This window comes from Genypterus blacodes, unplaced genomic scaffold (genome assembly GCF_046128005.1).
Source record: "Genypterus blacodes isolate CSIRO-AG114 ecotype Tasmania unplaced genomic scaffold, CSIRO-AGI_Gbla_v1 ptg000048l_1, whole genome shotgun sequence".
In the NCBI taxonomy this organism is placed as follows: Eukaryota; Metazoa; Chordata; class Actinopteri; order Ophidiiformes; family Ophidiidae; genus Genypterus; species Genypterus blacodes.
Genome location: NW_027466861.1, coordinates 3,777,371 through 3,799,472, shown reverse-complemented (window position 1 = coordinate 3,799,472; position 22,102 = coordinate 3,777,371). Strand labels below are relative to the sequence as shown.

At 45.5% G+C, this 22,102-nt stretch overlaps 1 protein-coding gene across 2 annotated transcripts; it reads left to right on the top strand.

The window, feature by feature from the left end:
* The first annotated feature begins 215 nt into the window (after window positions 1-215).
* zbtb10 (zinc finger and BTB domain containing 10) lies at window positions 216-17,986 on the top strand. 2 transcript variants are annotated; one of them, XM_076150060.1, is made up of 5 exons: window positions 216-1,351; window positions 7,554-8,589; window positions 12,632-12,697; window positions 14,293-14,468; window positions 14,732-17,986. In XM_076150060.1, the coding sequence occupies exons 1-5, from the start codon at window positions 677-679 to the stop codon at window positions 15,032-15,034; spliced, it is 2,256 nt and encodes a 751-aa protein (XP_076006175.1). In that variant the 5' UTR covers window positions 216-676; the 3' UTR covers window positions 15,035-17,986. The 2 variants fall into 2 exon arrangements, with proteins under 2 accessions (XP_076006175.1, XP_076006176.1); XM_076150061.1 differs by lacking the exon at window positions 12,632-12,697.
* The last annotated feature ends 4,116 nt before the right edge of the window (window positions 17,987-22,102 follow it).

The window sequence follows — 22,102 nt, the reverse complement described above, 5'->3', positions numbered from 1 at the left end:
TTCAGATGACGTGTTTGTTAAATTATTGTTAGACATTACTCATCCACCTGGGTCCGAAAGAAACAACACTAATGACGTCGAAAAAAGCAAATAAAACAATAATAGTGTGCGGGAGATTTAAAAATAAATGTAGTTAAGTTTAAATCCTAATGTAAACCAACCTTAAATAATGCGGGGATAGTGGTAGGTAGGTAACCCCTCACAGCATGAGGGCTGAAATGAGGCAGAGAAGTCAGCATGTCTGAACGAAACACAAGCAAAGCGAACAGATGAAAGCCATGCGGGAACACGGATGAAGTCTTCACACACAAACACCCCCTGCTGATTAAAATAAGCCCCCTGACTGATCGACAGCACCCCCATCTTCCTTTAAACGCTCCCCCTCCCTCTCCGCCCCCCTGCCTGATCGAGGTGCATTGTGGGGAGGAAAGTCGTTGCCATTCGACCTCTGCGGGGCCTGCGCGGACGCAGCGAGAACCCTGAAATTCATTATGCGTTTAAAAGCTTTATTTATTTCCGCATAACCTACATACTCTCACCGGGAGGGCCAAAGCGGAGGGAAGGAACGACGACGGTCCACCTCTTTCGGAAAATACATCGTTTACACCTTTATACAGTTTGACGGTGGGGGGGATACTGTTGAGAAAGTGAAGCTTCAGATATATATTGAGGAAAAATGTCCGGTGAGAGAAACCGCAGGTCGCTGGCGTTCCGAGGAGGTGGATTAGCTGGGTTTACGGGTTCCAGCAGTATCGGCGGGGGGAACAGTAACAGCTGGGAGGCCCCGGCCTGTCAAGACCGACATTTTAACGGGAACAGGCCAGATCAAGAGGAGGACCGGGATCTGGGGGCGAAAGGACCGTCGCAGAAGAGACTGGAGAGCGCCGGGTCCGTCAGCGACAGCACGGAACCCGAGGCGGAGGAAGAAGAGGACCCGGAAGGTGGCAGCTGGGCAGCCGGGGACGGCGGCAACCGCGTCGGCTCGGGGGAAGGCGAAGACGGAACCAAGGAGGGGAGTAGTCGGACAGCGGGGAACGGTCCCGATAACGCCGACGGCCCGGAGCCGCGGAGCGCTGTGACGGGAGGCGAGTCGGGATCCAGGAAATCGGGCGTAGAGATGAGACCACAGACGCTGCTTCAGAAACACTCGCTCTTCCACGCTTCGTGGCTGCAGGAGTTTCCATGGCTCAAATTTTGCCAAGAGACGGGACTCATGTCGTGTTCTTGGTGTCACAACATTGCCACTAAAAACAGCGACGAGCTTGTTAAAGGCAGCCGCAACTACAAGCGGGCCTTGCTGCTGAGACATCACCTGTCTTCTGAACACGGCAGAAATGACCCCACCAAACAGGTAATGTTAGCTCCACTCCACAACCTCCTCTTCCACCCACCGAGTGATTTATTTACTACTTTAACAAACATTGTAGGTCGTTTTTAACACTTAACTCGTCGGGTTTGAAAGAACTTCCGAAACCCCCCATAAAGACGAAGGTTGGTTGTTGCTTAATCTTCACAATCCCTTGGCTAATTAGCTAGCGCTGGCCAGCTAACCTGCGCTAACCGCTAGCCTAGCTGACAAGCTGCGTGTAGCTTTGGCTGCCCGACCGGAGTTTGTGGGACAGTACCGGCGGTGGAAAGCCCCTAGCCGGGCTAACACCAGCTAACCGCGCCTGCCACTGAACAGCTAGACGCAGGCGGCCAGTTTCCCTCATAAGTTACGTGAATATCTCGGGTTAAGGTAACTTTTACTCCCCGTGTCTCACTCATCTGTCAAACTCACTTTGGGCGCAAGGTGCACAGAGAGAACACCTGCTATGGCCGAATGAAGAGTTAATCTCATGTCCCGTAACTTATTGTGTCCCGAGCAGCGTAAAGTGAATCAGCCAGGAGTGGACCGTGGTTTCATGGTGTGTTTAGCGGGTTTGTCAAACGTTGTCCAAAGTGTACAGCAGACCCTTGTGTCTTCTCAGCAGCTGTCTTGATTGCTAGCTTCACAGAGGTCACACAATGGCGAGGGCTCGACCCTAGCAGCCTTTGGGGAACCGCACCCCTACCCAACCCCCGCCTCATGTCCTGGCCTCTCATGCAACTCCTCTGGCTCGCAGTCCCGAATGACCTCTGGCGCATTTCTTCTTCTTCCTCCTCCTCCTCCTCCCTTTGGGGAGCTAAATTAGAGGCATTGTGCTAGAATGACCCCCCAAAATCCATAGATGGTGTCACTTGCAAGGCTGGACAAGAGGAGCAGAGTAAATCACGTAGCCTGGAGCCTGACAGCCTGCTTGTCCATATGCAACCTTCTGAATAGGCTTGAAGGAGTGAAACAGAATGTCAGGGCATCACCTGACCCTCTCGTCCATATATTTGTGGCTTAATCGACCCTAGTGTTCTACATTTGAGGCACATCTAATGATAAAAGCCGCACCCTGTATGTGAAACAATAAAACCACATATCTCACTGTGAAATTGCAATGTGCAATGTTTTTATTTGCTACATCTATTACAACAGAGTTTACGAGGTGTGTTTTTATGGACTCAAGAAATTGCAATGTCTGAATTTTCAAAGGGCATTTTAATGAATTGTCCTATAATAAACTCCCTATTTGTACTTGTGTATCTTTAACACCATACACTTCATATCTTTAGTATGGTCTGAGCTGTCAGTGTAACTAAGTTCAGGGTGTTGTTTGACTCTTAATTTGTAAGTGAAGAGGATTGGACTGCTACATTTAGTTCCTTTCCTTGTACACGCAATCACTAATCAGAATGACTTAAAGTGATCCACTAACTTGTACACATCTCTAATTGGTAAGAAGAGCAGTAAGAGTGGATTAGGGGCTTGGTGTGGCTTCTCCCTAGCAACAAGGACCCCAGGCACTGGAGTGAGAGGTTATCCTGTCTCTTCCTTGTATAACACACTACTGCAGAGACAGCCCCTGTACTGCTTTCCTGGACATGTTTTCATTGTATTTGATTTAATTCAGTTTAGGGTCATTTTCATTTCCTCCTTCAAATGGTTTGTTCTTGCAATAATCACCTTCCTAGTTAATTGTCAATGGTAAATTTATTTTATCCATTAGATGTATTCATCCTTGAATGTAGCGCTGTCAAAACTGTAATCAGTCGGGCTGCATTGTGGAGAAGTACATAAAAGAAAAAATGATGGTGGACGAGGCAGCGTCTTGTTCTATTCACCCATTCCTGATGTTAGTCAGGCCTCTACTGCATTCGTTAAGGCTAACTCGATTAGCCCTAACACACCAGGGTAGCTGTGGTAAATGTGGGTCTCCTTGGAGAAGGGGCCGTTGTCCTTATTTCACAATTTCACGTGCTTGGTGTTTTTTGGTTATGTCGAGTGCCAAAAGGTTAAGTTGAGGCAAAAGTAGCTATGCGAGTCCCAGAGATCAGTATCTAGGACCAGTATGAGTAGTGCTGTTTCTAAATAAAGTCTTGTGCTCAGTGTTATTTCAGTTGTGCAGATAAACAGATAAAAGGCTCATGGGAGGCAAAAGTTGACCGTTGAATCTCAGATCAGTATGTAGAACCCAGGTCAGTTCACCCTCGCAGCTTAGCAAAGACAGACAGTTACCCAAAGGGGTAAGGGGACCCACCCATTGCTGTCTGGTGCCTGCCAAATACATGGGATGTTTATTGGGGGCCACAGGTCAGTGGAATGGGGTGGGGTGGAGCCAGAGGGAGAATTCTTCTTGTTGAATCTATCAGTGTCTCTACCCTCCCCACTTTTGCCTCCCTCCCTCTTCTGTCAAAGCATTGTTAGGAGGCTGGGAGACACTCGGTGCTGCCCTCCCACACCTTGGGCCAAACGCACACTGCTGTATTGTTCTAGCATCTAGGGAAAGACAGGTTGGGTGAGGGGATGAGGGAAGGCTTGATGTACAGCGTTTTGGGAAGGATGGATTGAGATGTCCTCGGGGCTGGGTTGGTCATGGGACTGTATGGGGATAGTAAGTGGGGGTAGACAGTGACTGGACATGTCTGCACAGCCCCAGTGTGTCATTAGAGAGAGCGTTGTATCACATGATTTGTTTGAGGTGTGTCTGTATTTGTCACAGATATCTTGGCCTTGGGGCTGTGTGATTTGTTCAGGTTGAAATATATAGTAGTCTTGTTTTAAAGACTATCTTCTTCAAGTTGTGGCATATTGTGGCTGTGTGGTCATTATTATGTAATACATGGTGTCCTTGGTTTGTGTGATTATACATGGAAATCTATCTGTAATTTTCCTGCATGCATATTTGACCTAGATTAAAGGCTTCTCCTCCTTTACCTCTTCTTTGGATTCTCTCGCCCGTCTCCCTGTCTTCCATTTTTCCGCCGATACCACCTCTGGCTCAAATGAAACGAGCCACGTCATGTTATTGTCCCCATACTCTCCCTTGGCTCTGCCTTACTTAGCCTGAGCTCAGGATAGTTTGGCCTACAGCATCTGTTGTGCAGTGTTCTGCTGGTTCTCTAAGCTCTCTGCTCACACGTGGCACATCTGGAGAAAGGATGATGCTGCTGATGAGGCCAGTATGGAGCAACTTATCCAGTACCAGGCTGTCCTAGCCTGATTCCAATATGCACCCACGCACACACATATCAGAACTGCCAGACCGAGCCTTACCTCTCTGGCCCAGTCCTTTGCCAAGTATAATGGATAAAAGCTGTCAACAGTCATTTTGAGGGCAAATGGATGTACGTCCTCATTTTCCCTAAACTCTGTTGTCCAGGTATAAATGTTGAATGTTTCTTTATTTGTGGCATGTTAAATGTCTTGTGTAAATTTCTCTGTGGATCACATACACCCTTTTCTATGCCATGTGTGTGTGAAGGTAGTCATTGTGTCTAAATGTCTGTCAGCGAGAAGCAAATATACATTGTTGAAACTACAATGTAAGAAGACTCTACTACATGTTTGTTTTCAACATAAGGTTTGCCCTACAACACATTATATCAGCAACCTGTCAAGATATTTGATCAATATCAGATAGAAATGACGCATGTTCAACCATTCTGATTGGCAATACCACTGTGCCAATGTGTCCCACCACAGTACTCAACATGATGGCTGTGCCCTTGCGGAGGCTTTGATGTGTATATCATGGAATAATTTCCCCCCCTCTCATCTTGCTCTTATACCCACCCACATGCTAGCACACGCTGGTCTCTTTCTGTGCTTCCAAGTGGGAGCTGCCCTGTAAATGGAGAGTGAGTGCAGAGCCCTTTTACAAAGGCCCACAGTGAGTGGACAATGAGCCTGAGGGAGAACACGAGCTATTGTGAAGGCTAAAATGGGGTGACCCAACTCCTCTGTCGCTTTCTGTCCCCCACTGCTCCACATTTCTCCTCCGCCCTTTTTCTCGAGGCTCCAGCTCGCTCGCTCGCTCGCTCGCTCTCTCTCGCTCACTTTATCTTTGTGTATTTTGTCAGGCTTTTCCCTTGTTTTTAATATCCTCCAGCCATTACTCATCTCCGTTTTGCTCTTGCATACATACTGTATCTAGTAGCTTTCCTTCTACCTGTTTCTCCATCACAACTCATCACTACTCCTGCCTTTTTCACGGAACGTTCTGTCCTCCTCCCCCCCTTTTATTTCTTCCAGCCTATAAAGCTTTTCCACTTTTCCCCTTCTCTCCCTCTCATTTCATTTCCATCCCATCTCTCTGTCTCTTCCCCTCCAGCTGTGGCAGAGGATGATAAGCCCCCCTATACTATCCTGTGTGTGCCCGCGCTGCCCTGGACAAGAGCTGCACTGTGGAGGGAGTGGTGGTGGGGGCTGGGTGGGGACCTCAGAGAAATGGATTTAATCTGAATTACGCCAGCTGAAACCCCAGCTGTGTGTATGTGTGAAGGCAGCTCGGTTTCTGCATTTGTGTGTGTGTGTGTCTGTACATGCATGCGTGCACGGAGGGTGGGAGGGGGCAAAAATGCAGGGCGGGAGCAACGTGAATTATTCTGGATTAGGACATCTGCTGTGCAATTCTAAAATGAGGCAGAGATGTCTGCCACAGTTTGTGTGTGTTAAAATACACAAACATGTACAGTGTAGACTCTTAGAACAGTGTACACACTTCAGTCTGACATTTCTGTTTTGTCGTACACAATTTAATCTGACGTGTGTTTTCTGTGTTGCCATAAATTTGTGCAGATGTGAGAGTAGGTGTATGTGTGTGCGTGTGTATGTGTGTGTGTCTCTCTCGTACCAGGCTGGCCCTTTGCCCCATCAGGGGGAGGAGAAGGAGGGCTGAGTTCTTGGCTTCTTTATCCCACAGTTAGGTTGTGTCCTACTTTGGACACTTGTAGCCCTCCTCCAAGGTTTATCATGAGCCTTTTCATCTCGTCTCCAGGAGAGAAATGTGTTTTCTATTGGAGTTTAATTGTTAAATGTGTGTGTAGAATCTTAGATATGTGATTTCCAGTCTACCTTTTGATGTGCTGTAGTGGTATCAGCTGAAGGCCCATTCTAGGATACATTCTAAATTAGATTAATTTAAGGTGGTTAAAACTTATCTCGCGTTGCCTCGAGCTCTTTTTAAATATGAGATTCTTCTGTGTTACTCCAGGTCGGATTTATTTGGCAGGAAGGGCAAGTCTGCTTTTGGCAAATTGATAAAAGAGATTCCTTACTGTAGACTCAAGGGGAGGAAAAACACCCTAAAACACTTTTATAGGGTTCTCTCTTTCTTTCTCTCTCTCTCCTTCTCTTTCTCTCTTTAAACACTAGATGTTTATGGGTGACCTAGTGGACGAGCGATCTGGTGCACGGCATGTAGTTGCGACATCCTGCTACAAAACCAGCGACCTTTGTCACTAGTCGCACCCCTTTTGTTTCTCTCAAGCAAAGGCAAAAGGCTGTTGAAATATGAATGTAGATGCTACGAGTAGAAATGATTTCAGCTCCCTAAAATGATCTGGTCAACAGAAGGTCTTCTGCAGTTAGATGCTGCTCGTTCTTTGTTGACTCCTCTATGTAAGCTTACGCACTATGGACAGGTACGTTTTACTACATTTACTTACTGCAACTAGTTTGGAGATGTTTGGATTTCTCAAAATGCATTCTGTACAATGTAGTTTCAGGGGAAGTGTCATTCAAATGACACTTCTGTTAACATATAATACTCTAAAATGGAAAGTACAATGGTGAGGAACATCAAAACATCAAAGTTATCTGTGTTTCAGGATCTTCTTATCTCTTTTAAATGTGAAGTGGTTATGTTTTAGTCTCTGGGTTTCCTGTGCAGGCAGATTGATTAAAGGCCTGTGTAATACTATCCAGTCCAAAGTAATATGCTTTGTCGTTGCTTCTTTCCCACCTCCCCACAACAGAAGCCTGTCAGACCTGTTCTCCTCTTAGAGCAGGTGCATCGGTTTGAGCACGGGTGGGTGCGGGGGTTGTTCTCATTTGGGATCGTGAGAGTTGTGCATGTGTGAAGGGAAATGAGGATGAAGTTTGTGTACATTTCAATTTACTTTTGCATTATGCCTTTGTGAGTGCGCACATCTTCTGCTATAATGGTTTCTTTCCTTCTTTCTCCCTCTCTTCCTTCTAAAAGGAGACAGAGAGGCCATCAGAATATTCCAGCCATCCCACTAACACCTCAGAGGAAGATTACCGCAACAAGCCTAATGAGAGCTCCTACTGTTACCAGCTACTCCAGGAGCTCGACAAGCAACGCAAAAGTGGCATCCTCTGTGATGTCAACATAGTTGTTTCTGGCAAGAGGTTCCGTGCACACAAGAACATCCTGGTGGCAGGCAGCCGCTACTTCAAGACCCTCTACTGTCTGACGCAGAGCGAGGACCAGGACCAGTACCAGACCACAGTCACACACCTGGATGTGGCCGCCGTCCAGGGCTTCTCAGTTATCCTCGACTTTCTCTACTCTGGGAACCTGCTGCTAACTAGCCAAAATGCCATTGAAGTGATGTCGGTCGCCAGTTACCTCCAGATGACGGAGGTGGTACAGTCGTGTAGGGCGTTCATAAAGGACGCCCTGAATATTAGCATCAAGCAGGAGGCCCCTGATTCTGTGGTGGTGGACTACAACAAGAGGCAAACGGTGACCAAAGACGGACGGAGAGGGCTGGATCGAAAGCCGAGCAACTTCTGGGCCACCAGCATACTGTCAAAGCTCTCCATCAAAGCCAGCAACAACCAAGGAAAAGATGCAATGGAAGAGGAAGGGGGGAGGATGAAGGAGGAGACGAGTGACATAGAGGTGACAGTGGTTGGAGGTGAGGGCTGTGCCCTGGTGACCTCCGGAGCCTCTGGCAGCTGGACCAACCACAACGACAACTCGTCGGACTCGGCAGAGACCAATGATACCCGGGTGGCGAGTAGTCAGGGGCAGGTATTCGTCTGGAACGAGCCGGCCTCAGGTGGCGCCGCGGCAGCTCCGGCAGCAATCAAGCTGGAGGCGGCGGATGCAGCGGCTGGAAGCGGGCGAAGGAAAAAACAGGCCACCACGCGGCGTTTTGTCTACAACATCCCACCTGAACCAGAGGAGGGCTTTGATGAGGGCTTTGGGTTCATCCAGCCCTCGGCCTCCTACCCCAGAGAGGACTTTTCCTACCTCTCTGAAAACGCTGGTATGCCACACGTTTGTACATTTAACACATTTCTCTCACATTTCCCCTCTCATCCATACAATGTAACGTTCACTGTGACTGTGAGGCTTCCATACCCCTGTTACTTACACACTGTGTACTCCCTCAAAGTGCTGAACAAGGGGTCATTTTATTGCCTGAGAAGTATGCAAAGTTATGCAAACACTATTTGTTCTGGGCAGCACTGAAATGTAACATCCGTATGGGTTGCATATTCCCTCCATGATATACAGTATGAGACACTCCACCAAGCACTTTCACCTCCGGTTAGACACATTGTGCTTTTGCCACCGAACAAAAGGCTCTGTGAATGGAAGTACACATACCAGTGACTTTGAAGGAGACAGGAATGAAGTCGGTAGCAGGGTTTAACATGGGCAGGGCCTTGAACTCGAATGTTCTATCAGTTTACCAATGTTGAGTTCGTCTGCATGGAGTTCAGGGGTATTTGTTAACCCTTTGTACAGCCCTTTTGATTAACGGTGCATGACGAGCAGTTGCCGTTCCTGTTCAACTCCGGTCGTCTCTTCTCGGCTCTCTGTTCCCGTTTGTACAAACCTAAACTGTTTCGAGATCCGGCAGTCTGGTTCTATCTCCAAGTGTAGCCTGGAGCTGCTTCTCACTACAGACCAGAGTGACAAGTTGTGTAAGTTAGCGTGCCGTCTGTACCTGCAGTGCCGGCCTCCATGTCTATGTAAATGCTCTGCTCTTAAACATACCCTCAAGTGACCTTAAATATATGGCTGTCGTATTTTGTCTTGCGGGGAATCTTGAACAAGATTCAAACTCTCTGTCTCTTATCTACAACATTTGGGTAGAAGAGCCCTTATATCTGCCTTATGTTAATGTAGTATTATCAAGCTTTAGGATGGAAGTGTGGCTTGGGGCGTGGCATTGTTGGGTCTCATCTGAGTTGTAGATTTAATTAAATATGACGGACAGAAGTTAATTGAGTCCTATAGAAAAGCAATGTATTCATTTCCGTGCATGAAACTGAAGCCATGGCGCTGAATGCAAAAACATAGATATGACCGTCTCTCTCTCTCTCCCTCGCTGTCTCTCTCTTTCACTCTCTCTCTCTCCTGTCTCATCGTGTCCGTTCACCTTTTGATGCCTCAATCTTACTGCCCTTTAATCTGGCATCGATCCCTCCACCCGGCCATCCTATCCTCACACAGCCCCGCTCTTGGTAATCTCTTCTCTCGGTTTCAGCCTTCTTCTGTTGGCCCCATTAAGCGTGGCACTCCATGTAACTGTAATGATATCACATATTAAGGGGGGGGGGGGGGGGATGGGAGGGGCCGGTGCGCAGAGGGAGCGAGCGAGAGGGAGAGGGAGAGAGAGAACAATTTGTGTGTGCAAGAGTAAAAAGCTCTCTAATGCTGGATAATGAAGAAAGCAAGGAAACATTCTTCCAGCAAGCCTCCCTAAATGCACTCCGATGCTCTTAGTGCCTCCAACTCCTCCTCAGGCTCTTTTAATGTGTGTGTGAAGTGTTGTAATAGCCCAGAGAGACGCTCGCTTAAGAGCGAGTTCGCCTGCGTGTGTGTGCGCGCGCTAACGCTTCCATCCTCTCTTCTCTTCATATATTGTCTTTATTTAGAGACACGTCTGCGTTAATGTCTGCTGCCTTTCCAAATAAAGATACGGTTAAGACTTCAAGGAGGCTCTTAATCACGTTTAAAAAGTTCCAAATTCACGTGTAGGCATCTGTTTACCACTTTATTATAATTGTATGTCCAGTAACAGTCCATTCACACTGTGCTGCAGACTTCAGATGTTTTAGGATCCGGGTAAACAGTTGGGGAATGGCGGTCTAGGCTAAACTGTTTCCATACACGGACGTACCGGTGTTTAGTCCACACCAGTCTCACCAAAACCGTCTCCAATTATGTCCACCGGTTGACTTCCTGTTCTCGAAATGCCATCGGAGAGACGAGACGTGCGGCGAGCAGAGATTTAGTTGAGCCTCTGGAAATGAGTCAGTTTCTTTGTTGTGCTCGTCTGTAGGTAGCTGCCGATGTTTATATATAGACGTATAGCGTTCTTCAGTTTCCACGGGAAGAGGAGTGCATCTCTTAAAGTGCGTGTGTCCCATTTCCTTTTTTAATGGGAGTATTCCCTTTGGTGCTCTCCTTGGTGTCTGCAGCTTCTTTAGAGAGAGCGGCCCAGAAACACAGGAACGTACGGGACGACTGTGGCTTTCATGCTTTCATACATGGCAGATAGTGAAGATGGAAGAACAAAGGTGTCCCCACGTGGCCTGTGTGCCTGTGTGAGCCTACAAAGCCCAATAAAATGGGATTTATGAAGAATTGGAATGTGTTAGGTGTGTATACTGTACATGATATCAGCGTTGTTCACTCGCTCTTCCTTGTAGTCAAAGCATTCCACTCCACTTTTACTGCGATGTCTCCGTCCCATATTCTTGTCTTTTGATTTCTCTGTAGTTATCCCTGCCCTGCATGTCTGAGTGTCAGCCTGGGAGCGGTTATCTGAACAGTATTGGCTGTCCCACTTTCCCCGCTGTGATGTCACTCACTTTCAGTCGGGCTCAGTTTGATCTCTGTGCTCACGCTCAGAGAACGGAGCACCAACTCAACTTTCTCATCTATTAAAAAAAGTGTCTCTCTATTTGTGCCGCTGCTCCCTCCAAAATGTTTGAATTTAACAGACTTAATTCACATCTTTGCCGAAATACGTCCTTGGATGTAAATGTATCAGGAGTGATTTGACGTTGATGTGCTTTTAGAGAATGAACCTCGTGAAAATGGGTCATAATTGCAACCAACTGCAGTTATTGGATAGTTTGGTGATATTCAATGTGGATTTCTGTTTAAGTGCTGCTTTAAAATTCATCCTTTTATCAGCTCCAGACTGAAAATGCTGTGGTGACACTTATTTCTTAGACTTCAAAGCTCTTATTACATTGAGCCAAAGCAGGTAGTGAGGCAGTTTGATGTTAGCTGAAGGCCATTTAAACAGTGACAGGAAGGACAGTGTGGTGGAAACTAAAGGGATTGGAGCGACGAGGGTCTTTAAGGGCATAAGAGAGTCGCCAGCTCTTTCTGTTTTTTGCGGCGCTGAACCCTGGGCCGACACCTGTGGCCGGTAAACTCTTGGGTCTTCTCCAAACACGACTGTTGGGTTGTTAAAGGGGTGGGAGTCGCACAAAGACAGACAGGTGAAAAGCATTTGCATGTTGGCCAGTGTCTGTTGAAGCGCGCACACAAACACACACACACAATAACCCCCCCAATCCCTGAGAGGTGCAAAGCCTTCAGGGGGCCGTCCCTTCCCTCCCTAATCCACTCTAATGCACAGGCCTGTCTTCACCATTCCAAATATTGACCCAGGGAGAATGAAGAGACACACACACACACACACACACACACACACACACACACACACACACACACACACACACACACACACACACACACACACACACACACACACACACACACACACACACAGGCACACAGGCACACAGGCACGCACGGGTGTGTCTTTAATGGCCACTAAGCGCTGATGCTGGAGGAACTGGTCACGCGTACACACACACACACACACACACACACACACACACACACACACACACACACACACACACACACACACACACACACACACACACACACACACACACACACACACACACACACACACACACACACACAGGTGCTCACACAAGTGCTTACAATAGCGTAGTGTAAGCTGAGCCGGTGTGAGGGCTCCACTCTGTCACTCCCTCATTAACCCCCCCGCTGCTGGAGCCCCACTTAGTTTGCCGTCTGAACACTATAGGCTCCGGCCTGTGGGACTGGCAGCTTTACATACAGTACAGGCCTCTGTGAGCGTGTGTGTGTTTGCCTATGTTGTTAACTGAGACTGCCATTGTTTGTGACGTGGGGGTGGTGGTTAGGTTTGTACACAGGGCGTTGTGAGGTGTGCACCCCCAGGCTCTCAACCACCTCTCCCTCTCTTTCTCCTTCTCGCTCTCTGTCCCCTCCTCCTTTCCCAGAGCTGGCCAATCAGTTCCAGTATAGCCTCATCCAAGACTCACAGCAAGGGGAGGCGTGGGAGAATGGTAAGAGCCACCCGCACGCTGTAGACCGCAGCCGGAGCCAGCGCCGGCTGCCTCCGTGTCTGTTGAAGCCCGTTTGTAATGGTCGCCTCTCTGCAGCCGAGTGTGGGCAGTGCTGCTGTTTGAGCTCTAATGTCTCCCTGTAAATTACAGAGCAGATTAACACCTTCTCCCTAAGCCCCTCCCCCTCCCCTCATTCAACCTGTGTGTGTGCGTGTCCACACTCGGCTGACCTGCCTGGCAGTGTGCTGTGTCACTTTAAAGGGTGCTCATCCTCTGCATTACACCAGGCGGTGGCGCTTGCATTACTAATCCCTATTCTGAGCTGTTGATGGTTATATTTTGTTCCTTTCTGTTTTTATGGCGACACGTTGTTTTTCCTCCTGCATGTTGGTTTAAATGATCAGCCAGCAGCCCTCTGCACCTCAGGGTGCCTCTCTGCTGTGTAGAATAGACACATGCACCCACATACAGGAAATACACAGGTGACCTGCTTTTCATCAGCCCACCCCCCCACCCCCTCTCCTCCCCATAGCAACCTGCCCTGACGACGCCTCTGTTGTGCGCTCCCTGGCTCAAACAAAGGGGCCGAGCCTTGTCACCCTTACACTCTGGAAGAGGAGCACGCTGCTTTAAAACCTTTTCAGATTCATCACAATGCTTATTTATTAGTAAACCAGCTGTCCAAGGGGCTGTTTAGGTACAAAACACACACACACACACACACTCCTACGCTGACACATACACATCTGACACTACAATCCAGTGAAACTTACTTTCAACAAACCTCAGCTTATCAAAGGTTATCTTGTTGGTTTGTTGTTGTCACAGATGTCTTGATGTGGCTGCGTGCTAATCTCCTCTCTGCTTATATGTAAACAGAAGGAACCACTGATGAATAATGAGACATTATCAGCGTGTGTGTGTGTGTGTGAAGTGTTGGGATTCACTAATGTTTGATGCCGGTGTTGCTGGTGTTTGTTTTTCTAATCATACACGATTGAACTTTTCCAGATTTACATGCAGCATCAGACTGGCAGTATTTGTTTGTTAGCGTTATTGTGGTTGGCTCGAGACGGCGTTCCAATTAGAATGAACACTAGATAAATCGAAAACAGGAGCAATGAGTAAGGGAGCAAAGCTGATTTGTTACCATGGTTTCACAGATCATCTAATCGGCAATCAAACGGCAATTTCTATACTTTAACGAGTTTCTCTGTTTGATAATCTCATCCCTATTTGGTTGCTTACATTTGTAGACTAATGTGAATCAGTGTTCCTTTGTAACGCTGCCATGGTGAGACCTTCAACATAATTACGCTCAGTTACTTAGCAACAGAGCAGGTTATGATGGATGTTTTGTGATAAGTAAGTCATCAGTGCAGTTTGAATACTACAGCTGACCTCCACTGTAGGAACGTGTGTGTGGCTCTGCAGGTTGTGTTTGTGTCTAATTGTTAGCGGATGATTTCGACACGATCCAACTTTATATCTCCTCTAGTTCAGTCACATTAGAGTTTCCTTTCCCATTAGTAGAAGGTTCCGTCTGTTTGTAACCTTGTTCCTGCTCTCTGTGCTCTGTCCCCCTCTCCACCCAGGCGAGACAGCAGACCTGGCCCTCAATAAGCTAAAGTGTCCCCACTGTAACTACATCGCCAAGCACCGCCGCACGCTCAAGAGGCACCTGATCATCCACTCGGGCGTGCGCTCCTTCAGCTGCGACATCTGCGGCAAGCTGTTCACCCGCCGTGAGCACGTCAAGAGACATTCCCTGGTGAGTCCACACACACACACAGGCTGGCACACACAATCAACCCCCACACACACACACACACACACACACACACTCTAGAGGTTCCGTTCCAGCGCGTGACCTGCATTCCCCGTCTTCTGCCAAACGCTGCGGCGTGTTGGCGACCTTCACATCGCTGTCGTCTCCCTCGTGTGTTGCTAGAACCATTTTGTCTCTGGAGATCCAGAGCCTCCCCAACTTCCAAACCATCATGAGTAATCCTCTTTCCTCCCCTTCGCCTCCAGGTGCACAAGAAGGACAAAAAGTACAAGTGCATGGTGTGCAAGAAGATCTTCATGCTGGCGGCCAGCGTGGGCATCCGCCACGGCTCGCGGCGCTACGGCGTGTGCGTGGACTGCGCCGACTCGCACCAGGCCACTCAGGAGGGCCTGGACGCCATGGAGGGCATGGAGTTCCCCCGCGACGATGACTTTGACGGGGAGGAAGGGGACGACCTGGAGGGGGAGGAGCCTACTGACAACGACCAATCAAATTGGGGTGAGGGTGACACTGGTGCCGCCCTGGACGAGGAAGTTCTAACAAGCTAGAGAAAACAAAAACAGAATTAGTTCACGTTTTAATATATGTCTACATAAAAAAAAAAAATAGCTGGTAAACAATCAACTCCAAAGTGCTATCAAACCTTGAGGTTACTTAATCGTGCAAGTATACGGCAAAGAGATGACTAAAGCTTTGGTAGAGTGGGAACTCCAAGATGTACAGATTTGTTATTGAAACGTGTCCAACTCTGGGCCCCGAGCCTGACAGAGAACCATCCTACAGACGAATAATATGATGAATCAGGTTTATGGTGATGTGTGTTTATTTCCTGTTTTCTTTTTTGGGGAGGTGGGCGGGGCAGGGAGGGGAGGGCAGGGGGTGATGTACAGAGTTTCTGAGTTAGGGTTAGGCCAATCATTTAAAGAAAAAAGAAAAAGAAATGTTAATTATTTAATTTATGAAGAGAGGTTATAATGGTCTAATGCTATAATTTCTGTCGTTTGTCTGTGAGCAGAGGCGCAGTAATGGATGTCCTCCGCTCCGTCTGAAAGTATAACGCTTGGTGCTTGTAGAAGATGTGCGAGAGTGAGAGAGAGAGAGAGAGAGCATTAATTTGCCCACAGGAAGATTTCTATCCTGCTCTGTAGATTGTTTAGATGCGCTATAATATTATATTATTCTTTCCTGTTTCTTTCTTTTCTTTTCCCTGCTGCACAAATCTTGGAACCAAAAAATCTGTTTTGTGACTCTAATGTATCGCAGCCATATTTATGATTAATTTAAAAAGAAGAAAAAACAACAAAGGGCTGTGGTATTGTGCCAAGCAGACCGCACACCAAGATTGCGCAGGAAACTAAAACTACTGAATACGCTTAAGAAAGACAGGGTGAGGCTTTTTTTTTAGCGGGGGAAAATAAAAAGACGAATAAAAAAAAGCGAAAGTACAAGGGGAAATGTTATTGCTAGCTTTATACAAATCACAGCGTCACAGTAACACTTTATAATTAAAAGAAAAAAAAGCATTTGACTTTCACTTAAAGCTTGAATTTTTGCCAAATGACAAAAACGTTTGGTGCTGTAATGCTTGTCGCAAGATACTGGACCTACAGGCTATATATGATGTTTATAATCATAAGGCTTAAACTGACTCAGTTATACATATGTAACCTGCTTAAACTATAGAACACTGTTGTGCTACGGCGACTATCAGGTATGCTTTGCCATTGTTTTTAAGCTTTTATTTAATTCACACATACACACACACTCACACACACTCACATACCATTTTGTAGAACTACCGGCAGTACTTAAAATTGACATTATGAGGACCTAAGTGGACATCCGCTCCTGTTTGTTTATACTTGGTACTGAGTTATATTTGGTAAAAAAAATATATTTTGAATGACTTGAACGTGTGACGCCAGGGGAGGGAGCGATCAGAGACGTGTGTGTGTGTGTGTGTGTGTATGAAGTCTGGCCGAACTCCCGTTTATTTCACGCGTCAAAGGAAAACAAAATGTCATAGTTTGAATTTGACACAAGGTTTTTTTATTTTTTATTTTTTTTGTTTGTTTGATTTTAGGTCTGCCAGGTAGGAAACACTTTGTTCCACATAAAGTGAAGCTCTATGGCGCCTCATAGACATGCACTTACTTTTTGCGTTCACGAAAATCATTTGATGTTTCTTTTGCTTCCCCCTAAAGAGGGTCTGAATGGAACTATGATAAAAAAACTGTTGTGTGTCCTTCTTCCAAATGCGCAACTTTTTTTATTCAACCTTTTGTTTTTTCTTTTGTTATTTAATATTATATATATATTGACTCCAAAATGCAATCAAGACTGTTAATTTCTATTTGTCCAACCAAAATTGTTTGTTTTTATTAATTATTGTTGAGATATAATGTTATGAGAGAAGCCAGGTGAAAACTTGCATAGTGTAGAAAATCCTTGCTCGTGTCTGTAATTGAGATTTGTAAATGTTTTTATGCTACAGAATCATTCACTTTACCTTAGATACATATATTGTTTAATTTTGTTCCTTGCCACAGATGTTTCCTTTCCTCCTTTTTTGTTATTTCGTTAAGCACATATTTTCTAAAGAAACACGGATTGTTTGCGGGTTAAAACCTTGGAACAGCAGTATCTGTTCATATGCAGTGGAGTATACAGTACAATGTACACGACGTACTGAAGTGCTAATAATACAGAAGATGTGTAATGTCCCTTTACTCTCAGTGGAAGAAGAAGATCTATATTTAAAGGTGTAGAGAACATCTTCATCCTTTGTGTTGTTTTTACCTTCTAATCACTGTGGGGGGGGAGGGGTTATATTAGGAGTAAATATATATATATATATAAATATATGAGAATATATGAGATAAGATATATATATTAAGAATCTATTATTTAACTAGTGGAGCTACTCGATGACAGTCGGCTGTACGAACGTCCCGGCGTGGTCGTTCATTTCCGTGACCATTTGACTTTCCGCTTCTTCTCTCCGTTTGGCCTCGGCGTGTATTTTGTCCCATCACACCATCCTGTCGTCCTGTTTGTTCTTTTGATACGAATTCACCTTCATCCTACTGATTTTACTGTAACGAATGGAAAAACTCAAAAACTATGATGTATCATTTTTAGACTTTATGCTGTATTTGTTATACAGACAACAACAAAACGAGGAAAAAAAAGAAAACCACACAAAACAACAAAGCAAAAACACTACAGATATTAAAGCAGAGGTTTTTTTCCCCCCAGCTGTATTTTTTTACGCTGTTGCAAATGGTTGTATTTTTCAATTTCTCTGGAACTTTTAACAGTGATGCAAAACTCGGGCCACGCCTCGGTCCCCTCCGAACACAGCAAATTCAGGTTACTCTTTTTACGTTTTTATCTAAGGTTTTCAAAGATGGAACTACACTCTCCTTTTTTCTGTCTCAATTGTACTACTGTTCCTCTCTATACTACATTTTAAGAATAAAACTTTGATATTGCTTTAACAGTTTTGCCGTCCCATTTCTTCTCCTGTGGTGAGATCTGCCTTGTAAGTCTGCTGCTGCTGGTTTTTGCTTTAGAGCCTGGAAAATAACTGGGAGCTTCCAGCGGGAATTGACCTTTGCTTTGTGTAACACCGGGCCCAGTCATTTCTCTGAGGTCCCACACCTTTAGTACATACTTCCTTTTCTACGTTTGCTTTGTCAGTCCCTGGACAAACCCAACGACCTCTGTCATGTCTCGTTTCTAATCTTATCGGCATGTGAGAGGAGCTGGATTCCTCTGCAAACTGTCCAGCCGTGTGATTGGTGCTGGTGGATAGATAGACATGATAGGAGAGATTGTTTTGTATGGGCTGATCAATCACCTTCCCTCTAAAGCCGCAGTGCTGCCACCTGCTGTCAGGTTTTAGAATAACATTTAAAAGAAAATAAATATAGCTTTTATATTTGCTAACAGCAGGGGGCAGCACTTGTCTTTGCTATAACCACTCTATAACCTCAGTCCCTAATACAGGAGTGAAGAAACTGTATAATCTACAACTGTGTGGATAGATTTGGTTACTCACTATACTTTACAAAGTAGTCGATACATTCGTGAAGACAAACTTGTCATTTGCGAGGGGATTAGATGCAACTTTTAAATGATCTAATTGTAAATCAATTTATGTATCAATTTTTTATTTAGTATGTGTGTATCTATGCCCTCCAGGTGGCAAGCGATGTTGTACTTGTCTTTGATTGAAGAATGTAAACATGTTCCTGTGTCATCTTGTCTGTGTTCACAGCGACATATGCTGATGAGTGTATGATGATGTAATACCTGTGTGTGCATACAAGCAGAACAGAAACATGCTTAGTTTGTTACACAGGGGACGATGTAACACACAGTTAAGTATCAAGTATCAGACCAAAGCATTCAGGGCCGAGTTTGGTATATTTCTGAGTTTAAAATGGTGTGTGTACTTCATTACACACATCATTTTAGCTTTGTGTGTGTGTGTGGATGTGTGGTGATTTTGATTCTCATTGGTGTGAAGGGAACCATTAATCAAGAATATTGTTTTCAGATGGCTGATATCTATTTTATGAGCTTCTGTGATGGATTGAAGAACATACTTACATGTGTTAGTCCCACCCATCTTTTGCTACAACTGCTATGATGATGATCATGTAAGCAATGTGTGCACATACAGCATGTATGTATATATGAGCCTCAGTTTATTATGCTGTGTTTATTTCCTCACGGGCCCGAGTGCTGCTGTGTGTTTGAATCTGTTTAGTACACACACACAGAAGCCATCATGAAACACTGGCCTTGTGGGCAACCACACACTGGCTTATTCTTCTCTGTGTATGTCCATGTGTGGTGTGTCTGTGTGTGTGCCTGTTTGCTCACATGCATGTGTGTGTGTACTTGTCCATGAGCATGCATGAGCCTCCTTCCCATTCACAGGCCCTTTGTGTGGGTGTCTGTCAGCGGTGTTGTCTGCAGGCAGGCCTCCATTGTGTTGAACCACTGCTCCTTATTGACACAGGGCCCCTGGCGCTTCATGTTCCCATGGCCCCTCAGCCACAGCGGACGGAAGGCTGAAACCGGAGCCCCGGACCTGGGGAGAGTTTGTTTGCACTCCCCTTTCTCTCCCCTGGTGCTCCTGGAGAGTGTGTCCACGGGGATGGAGGGAAACGGATGGCAGCAGTGTGTGTGTGTGTGTTGTAGAGGGGGAAGTTGTGTGTGTATATTTGTGTGTGTGTGTGTCCGTGTGGACAGTTTGGACATTAAATATCTCAGAAGGTAATCGTGTGGTCACAGCTGCAGCTGCTGTTAGGCGATCACCAGCGCCACCTAATGCGTGCATGGAGTATGTTGTGCCTACGTGTTCATGCTGGTACTGCGGGTCATTTCTGTGTGTGTGGGTGTGTGTTGTTGTTGATTCTCATTGGGTTGAAGGGAAACATTAATCAAAAATACTGTTTTCAGATGGCTGGTTTCTTTGTTATGACCTTCTGTGACCTGAAGTCAATAATACAGCCAATTACCTGAACACACACAAGACCAACCTGACATACACATCACTCATCTTTATGCAGTTCGTCATATATGTACATAGTATGTCAAATAGTTACATAGTAGCGTTATAATTCAGAGTAGAGTACCAATTTCAATGTGCAAAAAAACTGAATTTGAGAATTTCGGGGAAAATGTTTGTACACACAGCCGGATGGACGCTTCAGTCAATGTGGCGTCAAGCTTGGTGTGTGTGTGTGTGTGTGTGTGTGTGTGTGTGTGTGTGTGTGTGTGGCAAGGGGAGACACACTGTGTGAACCTGGCAGCGTCACACAAATAAACAGACACGCACACACCCACACAGAGGAATTAGCATGTGAAAACGAAAGGGCAATTAAGATGTGGAGAGTTTACTGGCCTCTCTTCTGTCCTTTTCTTTTCTGTCTGGCTTTATTTAGGGCCACCAACTCCACGTCAAGGCCAACAATCTCTACCCTGTTACAAGCAACACACACACACACACACACACACACACACACACACACACACACACACACACACACGTTGTGCATGTCCGTGTTTGTGCCAAATATAAAGTTGGCTTCCATCAGTCTCGAGTTCCCTGATGACAGAAATGTGTTTGCTCTTTGATCCCGTGTGTTTACAGATGTGTGTCTCTGTTTATGATTATGTCAATTAATCCAGCCACACACACTTTGATCGTGTTCATACTTGCTTTTTATTTATGGGTTTACACTGACTGATGTCATTTCAGTGTGTGTGTGTGTGTGTGTGTGTGTTCCTGAAAGTCTTCTTGCATCTGTTCATGGCCGTGTGTTGTCTTATAAGCATCTGTTGGTATGTGTGTGTTTGTGTGTGTGTGCATGTGTGTGAGAATGTATACACATCATCTCAACGTGTGTCCCTGTGTGTCTCCAGTGTCGAGAAGTGACAACACGTGCGTGTGTGTTTGTGTGTGTGCATGTGTGTGTGTCTAAGGGAAGGTGCTGGTTCCCACAGCTTAGATCTAATTCAGCTGTAACACAATCTCCGTGTGAGTGCCGCTCCTCCAGCGCTCTCCTCTCCCTCTGGTGTGTGTGTATGAGTATATACATTTGTGTGTGTGTGTGGTGAGACATTTCCTCTCTCAGACCTCTAGGATCGGTTTACTGTGTCAACGTCAGGAGCTTCGTGGTAGCAGCAGCCACATTTACAGACACACACACGCACACACGTTCTGTGTATGTTAACAAAAACGTACAAATGTATACACACATGTACTGGCCTGACACCCTATACCTAATGCTCAGACGTCCTGGGGGTTGTTGGATGCTGGTGATGTGTCTGAGAGTGTATTTGTGTAGGCGTGTGTGTAAGCGGATGTGTTTGTATGAAAGAGAATTTAACATGGACTGAATGTTTTATATGATTATTATTATTATTTGTTATTTATTTTCCCACTTCTGGTACCTAAAGAATTGCCTGGGATCCAATTTTCACGGACACATTATTAAATTTCATCCTTTATTACCTCCTCAGTAATAAAACAAAACATTTGGCAATCTTGACTTTATTTACAAAATTCCAAAAACAAATTCAAGTTTTATTAAACTGATGAAGAAATGAAACTTGCATATCTGTAATACTACATAGTTATACAGGATTATAATGGATTTTGACAGTAAAGTATTTGCTTGGAGGATTAAATGCTATATCCACCAGGGGGCAACAGGAGCTCCCACATATACAGTAAATAATCTCCGCTGTGGATGGAACACCAAAAGATAATTACCTTATGAATAAAATAATCTCATAATATATATCTATTAATTTGTATTGTGTGTACACCAAGGCAGCGACAACTTTGGAAGTCTATCTAAGTCTAAGTGTAAGTGACAAAAGGGGACATTACTGCCTCCTTAGGTTTTTGTAGGTATTGCATCACGCGAACATGTTGACATTATTCAACAAGAAATTTAAACTAAAACAACTAAAATAAAAAGTTCCACATGACAGCAATCGTGTGTAAATGTGTGTGGTGATATATTACTAGACTTACCAAAAACATAAACATCTAAACAGAACCTGAAGCTGGAAAATATAATATATGGAAA

Coding starts and splice junctions, on each gene's coding strand:
- zbtb10 (XM_076150060.1), top strand. CDS start 677: ATGTCCGGTGAGAGAAACCGCAGGTCGCTGGCGTTCCGAGGAGGTGGA. Junction 8,590..12,631: donor CTACCTCTCTGAAAACGCTG/GTATGCCACACG, acceptor CTCCTTTCCCAG/AGCTGGCCAATCAGTTCCAG. Junction 12,698..14,292: donor AGGGGAGGCGTGGGAGAATG/GTAAGAGCCACC, acceptor CTCTCCACCCAG/GCGAGACAGCAGACCTGGCC.